The sequence below is a fragment of the Ictidomys tridecemlineatus genome, chromosome 6 (genome assembly GCF_052094955.1).
Source record: "Ictidomys tridecemlineatus isolate mIctTri1 chromosome 6, mIctTri1.hap1, whole genome shotgun sequence".
In the NCBI taxonomy this organism is placed as follows: Eukaryota; Metazoa; Chordata; class Mammalia; order Rodentia; family Sciuridae; genus Ictidomys; species Ictidomys tridecemlineatus.
The window spans coordinates 176,836,633-176,846,739 of NC_135482.1; the positions used below are offsets into that span (position 1 = coordinate 176,836,633).

A 10,107-nucleotide genomic window follows, 5' to 3' on the forward strand; every position below is an offset into this window, starting at 1 on the left:
AAAAACAGACAAGCTTGTGCATTCAGCAAATATAGCCCAGTGAGCAACAGTCGGCTCACCCGCCCAGAGGAGCAGGGCATCTTGCTGCCTCCGTGTGAACACAAGCGATGAACATGGAGAAAGTCAATTCCATGGACTTTGGAGAATTTGTGGATGTGTTTGGAAATGTCATTGAGAGGTGTCCTCTGATTGCAGCAGCTGTCTGGTCCCAGCGTCCGTTCTTTGACTTGGAAGATTTAGAGAAGCACTTTTTTGCCTTTATAGATGCTCTTCCACAGTCAGGTAAGGCTTCAGTATTAGGCACTCAGTATTCGACACAAAAGGATTTCAAATATGCTTATCTAAATGTTTTTAGAGGGGCTGTGGTTGGTAGCTCAGTGGGAGAGTGCTTGCCTAGCGTGTGGGGGGCACTGGGTTCAATCCACATAAAAATAAATAAAATAAAGGTATTTCCAGGCATGGTGGCACACACCTGTAATCTCAGTGGCTTGGGAGGCTGAAGCAGGAGGATTGTGAGTTCAAAGCCAGCTTTAGTAATTTAGCAAGCGTGGCCCTAAGCAACTCAGCCAGACCCTGTCTCTAAATAAAACATGAAAAAAGGCTGGAGATCTGGCTCAATGGTTAAGTGCCCCTGGGTTCAATCCCCAGTCATAGATAGATAGATAGATAGATAGATAGATAGATAGATAGATAGATAGAATTGTGCCCATCTACAATTTAAAAAAAATTTTTTTTAATCTTTTAGAAGCCAAGCACAGTGGTACATGCCTGAAATCCCAGCAACTCAGGAGATTGAGGCAGGAGGATCACAAGTTCAAAGCCAACCTTGGCAATTTTGTGAGACCCCGTCTCAAAATAAAAATATAAAAAAGGAATGGGGATGTAGCTTAGTGGCTAAGCACCCCTAGGTTCAATCCCCGATACCAAATAAATAAATATATGGGTAGATAGATGTAGACATATAGGTCTCTTGGTCTAGTTGCTTATACTTGCTCCTTTCAGCTCTTTTTATTAGGTTTAATTAATCAATGTCCTTGGGTTCAGTAAGAAGCTGAGCACTTGCAAGGTGTTAGGCCCAAAGTGGCTTGAAACAACTTACGTGAGCTAAGGTAGAGTCACTGTTAAATATTAGACATGGAGGTCACCAGGGGGACCGGGGTGAAAGGCCTCATAGTGATTTAGAGGCCAAAGGTCAGGCGGAGGGCCCACCCCCACTTGGCCACACAGTGTTCACTGCGGCAGTGTCCTGTAGGTGAGAGAGGTGAGAGCTAGATACCAGGAAACCTCAGAGGCTGGGGAAAGAGCAGGCAGCTGACATTTTTACCAGCCAGGGCCAGTTTGGAAGTTACTATTGAGGAAAGAGAATTCATTCAGCTCAGGGACTCCCCGGAAGAGTAAGGGGGGAGAAGAGGAGAAACTGAGGAGATCCCTCTGGAGAAAGGGAAATGAATTATTAGTTTCTTCTGAAGAGAAAGAGAACATTGAGGCGTTTCTGGCTCGGATGGGGGAGGAGAGGGGTGGCGGTGTAGGCCAGCCTGCAGGACTGAGGCCCAGCTGCACAGGGATTCTGAGGCCCAGGGCTAGCAGCCCAGGGGGCTCCATACCCTGTGGAGGACCTGAAATGCCGCAGGGAATGAGGATAGGGGACGAGGGCCACCTTCACACAGTGGCCTTCCACAGACCTCTGGATCCGGGAATGAGACCTGCAGCTCTCCTCTGTCCCATGAAGGAGCCCACAGAACTTTGAGATCCTGCGTGGCCTCCAGTTGTCAGAGGAAAGCCTCCAAGATGAGGAACTCAGTTAAGTTCATTTGGGGCACATCTAGGAAGAGCAGAGGGTGATGTTATGAAAATCAAACTGACAGATACATGGGGGCTGGGCTGACATTCACCCACTTCTTGGGGTTTCCTCAAAGTTCTGGCAGCCACAGGCTCAGGTGTGAAGGGGGCTGGCAGACTTGGAGTCCTCTGACCCACACTGAGCAAGGTGACTCCGGCTTCTCAGCTCAAAGCCTGACAGGTGAGCTGGAAGGAGCAGGGGACTACGGGAGCCCAAGCTCACAAGGCCTGACCAGAAAATAAAGGAGGGAAAATGAAAAGCTCTTCAGCCTCAGGGGGAATCCACATTTAAAAGGTTTTCATGACATTTTCTATCAGGAGAAGGAAAATCCCAGGATTTGTCTTAACACCCAAAAAAGTGTCAGGGCCAAGGAGGGAATATATTAAAAGAGAAAAGGCAGGATGACTCAAATTTATTAGTCATTGATTTGTCCAGTGATTCAACAAACATTTGAAGTTTATTGCTCTATACTTGGAACTTAGATAATAAAATGAAAATATCCCCTTTTTATCTTCTTTCCCACCAACACTCCCCCCGAGCTGTTTGACCTGAGGTTCTTGGGGTGTGGGGCAGGCTGGGGTACTACCTCCCTCCTGAGGCAGGTTTCAATATCCTTCCCGATGGGGTGGAGCCGCTGTCTCCCAGCTGGTGTTGGAACTCTAGAGCACTCAGTGAGTGGGATATTAAGATTTGATAGAAGTGTGCTCAACAAGTGAACGTAACTATACCTGACGTGCTGTTGAAAGAGGGTGGATCCTAGTATAGCCTCTTTCCCTCATGTTTTAACTTGGTGATTTTAGTATGGGTCAGAGGGACAAAATGGCTGGAGGGAATTTGGGCCAACTGGACTGTTCTTTGCTTCCACAGTAGATAGCTCTTTGAGGGGAACCCCCTGCTTCTCAGCCCTCTCCTGGTGTCCAGGAGGCAGCTGGGAGCAGAGCCTCCATGCTGACCGGGTGGCTGTCTGTATCTAATCATCTTAATGACATTAGATAAGTAATGTTAGCAATGGTGATAATAATAACAGATAGCCTGCATTTATTGAACTTTTACCACTGGTGTATTCCAGGTACTGTTCCAGACACTTTGCATTTGTTAACTGATTCAATCCCTGTAATAATCCTTTAAAATCAGTAGTGCTATTAGAATTGATTGTCCCATTTTAGAGATGAGAAAACTGAGGTAGACACAGAGAGATTAATTTGAATAAGGACACTCAGCTAGAAAGTGGCAGAACTAGGATTCTAATAACTCTCTCATAATCGTCCCAGTGGCTTTTGAAGAAAGAGGCAGAACTGGGAGTTAACCCAGTTCCAATGAATCAGATACAGAATCTAGAAACAGTATCTAAGGGTATTTATTATTCATTCACTAATTCAATTCACATTAATCCTTGGTTTCTCAGACTCCATGTTTTGTTGTTCAAGTAGTCAAATAAAATGATCTATTGCAAAGTGTGGCAACTATAGTGAATAATAATCTATTGTATACTTGACAGTTGGTTAGAGCACAGACTTTATTTTATTATAGTCCTGGGGATTGAACCCAGGGCTTCATGCATGCAAGGTAAGTGCTCTACCATAAAGGTACTCCCCAGCTTAAAGTATAGATTTTTGGGGGAGGAGGGGATTGAACTTAGGGGCACTCGACAACTGAGCCATATCCCTGCCCTGTTTTGTATTTTATTAGAGACAGGTTCTTACTGAGTTGCTTAGCACCTTGCTAAATTGCTGAGGCTGGCTTTGAACTTGAGATCCTCCTGTCTCTGCCTCCCGAGCTGTTGAGATTACAGGCATGCACCACCACCCCCCAGCCTAAAGTATATATTTTTAAATGTTTTTAACATCAAAAGGTAAGCACGTGGGCTGGAAATGTAGCTCAGTGGTAGAGTGTTTATCTAGCACATTAAGGCCCCGGGGTTTCATCCCCAGGACCACAAAACCAAAAGAAAACAAAGTAAGTATGTGAGGTAATGGATATGTTAAATAACTTGATTTCAGCATTTCACAATGCATACATTTGTCAAACATCAAGTTTTTCACCATAATATATACAACATTTATTTGTCAAAAAAAATCAAAATGGGATTTATTGCATAATCTAGCTTTTGCCTTTGGATAGTAAAGAACAAACTGGGTATAGTAGAAAACTAGAAAAGACCTTAGAGAGATGCACAGGATATGGTAATTTGCCTGGTCAAGGATTTGTTTTAGGTGATCTAGGAATACCATTGACAGACAACTGAAAATCAATTTCTACAGTAAACCAAAGTTGGCAGTCCATTTAGGTTAGAGATAGTGATGATTGGCCAGTAGATGGCAGTACAGGATCAATGTTTGGCTCCTGCCCTACCTGACAAAGCATCCTCTCTAGCCAGTTTCCCTCAACTAGCCTTGAGGGGAAAGGCTTCCCAAACAAGAGGAATGGCTATAGTAGAAGGAGGCAGGTTGAAACACACCCACAACTTGAGCCAATTCAGGACTGATTGGTGTTAAAAATCAAAGAGTGGGCTGGGATGTAGCTCAGTGGTAGAGTTTAGCAAACACAAGGCTCTGGATTCAATCTCTAGCAACCTCCCCACCCCCACCAAAAGCAATAAAACTTTCCTAAGAGTTAATTACACAGTGACGTGATGTTTCAGAATTAAGTAATGCCATAACTTAATGCTTAATACTTATCAGAGAATAGATTTGTTAAATTAATGAAGCAATTAGATACTAAGATTTCTCTTATATACGGGCTAGAAGAGGTTTAGATCAAGCTATTAAAATGTGTTCATTTGGCCAGGCACTGAGGCACATACCTGTAATCCCAGCTATTCTGCTGAGGCAGGAGGATCTCGAGTTCAAGGTCAGAGCAGGCAACTTAGTGAGACCTTGTCTCAAAAAAAGTGGGGGAGCTATTGGGGGAATAAATTAATTATAGAGCACCTCTAGTTCGATCATCCCCAGCAACCCTGAAAACACACAAAATATGTTCATTTGTTTATTTAGTCCAAAAATAAATAAATAATACTCCTCCTCAAGAGTGATAAGTTGGCTGATAAATGCTTTCTGAGCGTCCCCTATGTATGATTCATGCACCATCGTGCGCACTGATCAGTGCCTTCAATGGTCTTATATTCTAATGAAGACAGAATTAACATAAATAAATATGATTCTTTCAGATTCAATAAATCATTAGAAGAAAATATGTATGTCGTAGAAAATAAAGGAGGTCTTTCTTAGAAGGTGGAATTTAAATTTAAAACCAAAAGATAAAAAGGAAGCGGTCAAGACATAGAATGAGGTTACTATGGGAAACGGTACCTGGGTTTGGAATGAATTTGATATTTGCGAGGACACAGAAAGACAAAAGTGATTGGAGAGTTGTGAAGAGTGGAGGGATGTGAGGGGAAAGAATCAGACAGGGTCGGATTGTGGAGAGTTTTTCAGGTAAAGAGTTTGGTTTCCTCCATGTGTAGTGAGACACCATCAGGTTTACCTTTTAAAATGGTTGTTGTGTGGGGACCACATCAGGTCCAGGGAGATGAGGTCCAGGGACTGTTGTAGGAGTAAAGTGAAAGATGGGCTTGCTTGGACTACGATTGTGGTAGTAAAGATGGAGAGATGTCACTGAATTTCCAGAACAGATGTTAGAGACAAAAGGATCATTTTTAGTGGATTTGATGGGCAGAGAGGAAGATCAGAAACAAAGACTATTAAGGATAACTCTTAAGTTTTAGTCTGAGCAACTGGGTGGTTGGTGGTGTTCTTTTTGAAGTGCTGAAGACCTAGAATTGGGAGGTAGAGATGGAAGTAGGAAGTTTGCTAAGTCTGAGATGCCTAATAACCATCCAAATGAAACTGGTGAGTATTTAGTTGGAACACAGCAAAGGAACTCAATGGAAAGCTAGGTGCTAACCTAGGTCTGGGTGTCACCAGAGAATTGATGGTATTTAAAACCACAGGACTGGATTAGAGCACTTAGTGGGTAAATGGAGAAGGAAAGCACTGAGTCCTGAGTCCTGGAGTACTTCAGTGTAGAGCTGGCAGAGCAGGATCAAAGAAGTGAGGAGGAGAGTCGACCCTGTGACATTTTCAGGAGAAAGAAGAGGATGGGCATTAGGCACTGTGCTCAAGCAAGATGCCTGTCTTCTGTGAGCCTCAGGAATACAGGTTGGTTTGGGGTGGGACTGCAAGCTTGATAGAATGAATCTGGAAAGAGAACTAGACAACTCCTTTGAAGATAGGAAAAGGGGAAGGAGAATTTAGATGACAGAAGGGAATCAAAGGAAGATTTTAGTTTTGTTTATGGGATGAAACATTCTAAAGCATGTTTGGATAAGGATGGGGGTGTACCAATATCTGAAATTGCAGAAGTAAAAGTCTGAGAAAGAAAGGGGGCCCAGGAGCCTTCAAGAACACAAATGGAGGGGCTGGTATTTGATAGAGGGAAAAATCATCTCATGCCAGAAAGTGAGAACACAGTAGTGGGAACAGACTCAGGGAGGCATGTGGACTGCTATGGGACTCTGAGCAATTGTCTGCTGGTCACTGGCCATCCTTGCACCCGACACACACACTTTCTTCTCCTCTGGGAACAGAGGGTAGGTTATGTCAGGAACTCCTCTATGTGCAGATTCACATCCTGTAGTTCCAGCAATACACATTCACACCTATATCTTTAGAAGTGATAGCCAGTAGCACAATCAGTAAGTCCAGAATTTCAGGGGAAAAAAAAGAACAGGCAGCATTGAAGATGTTCTTAGAACCAATTAGGGCATTGGGGTGGCCCAGGAGCATGTGGGCATCCCAGGTGGGGAACCCCCAGGACTGGAGACAGCCCACAGTCTCCAGTCCTTCCCTGGGATTTATGGCCATAGCTGGAGTAACTCTGGGATACTACATTGGTGAGGCTTTGGAGTGAGGAAGGGAGGGTTATTGCTGCAAACCTATGAGCTGGTGGACACAATTTTACAGCACAGGAGGGCTTAGTGATTTGGGGCAAGGAAGGTTGAGTCTTGGAACAGGTCAGGTTGTATTTCTTTTGGGTAGCTCACCATGCCCTGGGGACTCATCCAAACACCTCTTTCTATTATAGGCAGCTGAAGGATGTGTGTGTGTGTGTGTGTGTGTGTATGTGTGTGTGTGACACACACACGCACACGCACATACCTGCATGCTGGTGTTGTGTACATTTCAGTTCCTCTTTTTTCAATCTAATCTGCCCTTTCTCTGCCCTCTTCTCGGTCCCCTTTCTCTTCTCTCCTTTCCTCCCGGCCAGAGTAGAAAATACATGCTCAGTCTTAGGCAAACATTAACCCCAGGGCGATGCTTTCAAGATGGGAGATAAATCCAAGGGGAGTGAGAAGCGAGGTGCAAGGGCAAGAAGGGCAAGAGGCAGATCTGGCGTTCAGGAGACCCAGCTGCTCTGCCACCTGCGGCTGCTACCCGAGTGCACTGGGGATCAGGTGCAAGGGGGCGATGGGTGGAAAGACCCCTGCCCACTTCCCGCAGCTTGGGCTGGTCCTGGAAAGAGTGATAAATGGGGGGATGGGGAGTTGGAGCCCCCTGACTGACTGAGGGGACGGACTGACTGCTTTGAAACAGTATGTGAAGAGGAGGTGTCCTGTTGATCCTGGCAAAGGCTCCATATCTCGCATTTCCTATTTCCGCGCAGCCAGGGTGGTTTGCTGGTGCCGGGACTGGGTGGTCGCACAGGGTGGATGGGTGGCTGTATCCTGGCGCTGAGCCGCGTGGCGTGACACGGCCAACCGTGGGCCCAGGGTTGGGCAGCTCCCCCAGGGTGGGGAATTTAACACCCACATTTTCGCACCATCCGGTCAGCCCAGGCTGGACACGGGGAGCAAAGGAGAACTAATCCAGCTTGCAGTGGCCAAGGGGCAGGGCACCCAAGGGAGGAGCTAGAAAGCAATGGTGTTAGAGAGGTAGGATTATTGGCGAGTTTCCTTTTGAACTCTCTTTAACCTTGCTCGGCAACCAGGCCCCTAAAAAACGATTGGGATTTGGGGTGAGGGTCCAGGTGCAGTCCACTGAGTGACATTAGACAGGCCACATAACCTCTCTGAGCTTTCATCCAATACTCTTACTAAAACATTATCCACCCCTCAATTCTTTCTAACCCCCCAAACTTTGGTGATGATTTGATAGCATAATCCTAACCGTGCTTTTATTGGGCAGATACTATACAGTTTGAGAAAGAAGGGGCTACATCATAAAGTTTTTTAAAAAACTTCTCAGCTTTGTTGATATATAATGTATGAAAGGGTGCATTAAATGGTCCCCATTTCCAATAGAACCGCATACCTATTCCCAGTGCCAAAGGCAGACAATGGCTTTATTGAGATAGGAAGAGTCAAGGACTTCCTGTGGTACCTTGGTCCAGTTCCACTGGGTTTACTACAAGTAATAATAATGACTATTGATGTTTACTAGGCATTAGGCATGTGCTTTGGGTAAATGAATTGTCTCTAATCCTCACAACAACTCGGCAAGTTAGGTGTCATTGCCCTAATTTAACTGATAGTCACTCTCTGCTTACTGTATCTTGCTTAGACAGAGGAATTCTAATTCTCTCTTTGGAGTGCTAAGCAGAAAGATTACCCAGGGCTCAAAGAAAACGCCTGGGTTAGGAATTGGGATTCCAGGTATTACAGCAAGGTTTCCCCAATTTTAGGCCTAAGAGATTAAGAGAAGCTGTATTCCAAGAGAACTCCCGGAGACTCTTAGGAATCTACAGTGGAAGAAGGGGAATAAACCCCTAGCAGAGTGGATGGTGGGTGGCTGTAATTTTCCTAAAAAGAGGAAAGTCCCTTGCATTCAAAGGGCTGTGGAATTCCGGTTGGAAATGGGTTTCTTTGCAGCTAATCTCCGAGGTGCTTTGGATGCTTGATTCCAGAAACCCAGGACTCACACTTAGGGTCACAAAATCTTGGGCATTTATTTGCCAAGCCCCATGGATATTATCCCAAGGATCCACCCCGCCCCTGCCTGTTCTCCTTTGGAGCAGAACGAAACTCATTCCAGGGCTTTTGCAGGAAGTCTTCAGGCCCTTGCGTCCGGCCCCTTTCAACATCAAAGCCCCCCTGAGAGCAAAGGACTTTGAAAAGATACGAAATGCTCGGCTCCTTATCGCGTCCCCGCTCTCTCCCAAGCAGGTCGTAAATTCCGAGCCTCCGCGGCCGCCCTTTCTCCCCTCCACTCTACTTGCCCCAAGGTCTCAAAGGACAAACTTGTCACTCCCGCCCCGCCCCCGGTCCCGGTGGGGACCGAATGTTGCGGGACAGAGGGTCGCGAGGTCTGGGGCTTGTGAAAAGGGAGGGTGCAGTGGGTGCCCTTGCGCCGCCAGGACGCCACTATCCCGGAACCCGTCTTCCCTCCCTCAGCCTCCCACCGGGCGGGGCGGAGTAGGGGGCTGGATTGAGTCGGCAAGCGGCGACCCCGCGGAGCCAGCAGCCAGAAGCGCGGCGCTTTCTCCCAGCTGCTTGGAGAGGAGCGGGCGCCGTAACACGCTCCCACCGAATGTCTGTTTCTCTCCTCAGGACAGGAGGGCATCCTGCGCTGCCACCCGGACCTGGCGGGTCGCGAGCAGCAGCGGGGCACGCTCACTGCGGAATCGCAGCGGGAACAGAGCGGCGCGGGCTTGACAAGCCTGAGCGCAGAAGAGCGGCAGCAGCTGGAGAAGCTCAACGCGCAGTACCGCGCGCGCTTCGGCTTCCCCTTCGTGCTCGCCGCGCGTCTCAGCGACCGGGCAGCGGTGCCTAGAGAGCTGGAGCGCCGGCTGCACTGCCAGCCAGCGCAGGAGCTGCGCACCGCCCTGGGCGAGGTGAAGAAAATTGGCCACCTGCGCCTTGTCGACCTTCTCGGTGCCGACTCCTCCAGGCTGTAGAAGCTGCGCGAGCTGGGGACCCCCGGACGCCTGGCTGACCCGGCGCTGGGCGCGCTGCGCTGGAGGCTGATTTGGGCCTGGAACTGCGTCCACAAACGCGCACAAAGGAAGTGGAGAATTGAGGCAATCATACGAGTGATGATGAGCCCTTTGTCCACCCACCCACAAGTACACGCGTCTCCAAAATATTTCATAGTTTAGTGCTTTGCCCCGATTTATCCAGCTCACTGCTTCAATTCTTCACCCGCTTTGCCGCTTGCCGACACCACCAGCCTTTGTGGACACGACCAGCCAGCTCTTGTTGGCTCCCCCACCCTCTCCTGCTAAGCCTGATCTGCAAAGCAAAACGGATGGAAAAAGGGATCTTTTATTCCGCA

The 10,107-nt window shown here is 47.3% G+C and overlaps 1 protein-coding gene across 1 annotated transcript; it reads left to right on the top strand.

Annotated features, from left to right (window-relative positions):
- Positions 1 to 10,107, top strand: Urad (ureidoimidazoline (2-oxo-4-hydroxy-4-carboxy-5-) decarboxylase). The gene is made up of 2 exons (XM_005317058.3): positions 1 to 282; positions 9,384 to 10,107. Exons 1-2 carry the CDS (start codon positions 108 to 110, stop codon positions 9,728 to 9,730), a joined length of 522 nt encoding a protein of 173 aa, XP_005317115.1. The 5' UTR covers positions 1 to 107; the 3' UTR covers positions 9,731 to 10,107.

What these genes read in the sequence shown, in the direction of transcription:
- Urad (XM_005317058.3), top strand. Translation starts at nt 108, where the DNA reads ATGAACATGGAGAAAGTCAATTCCATGGACTTTGGAGAATTTGTGGAT. An exon ending in AGATGCTCTTCCACAGTCAG is followed by an intron (nt 283 to 9,383) that starts GTAAGGCTTCAG and finishes TTCTCTCCTCAG; the next exon opens with GACAGGAGGGCATCCTGCGC.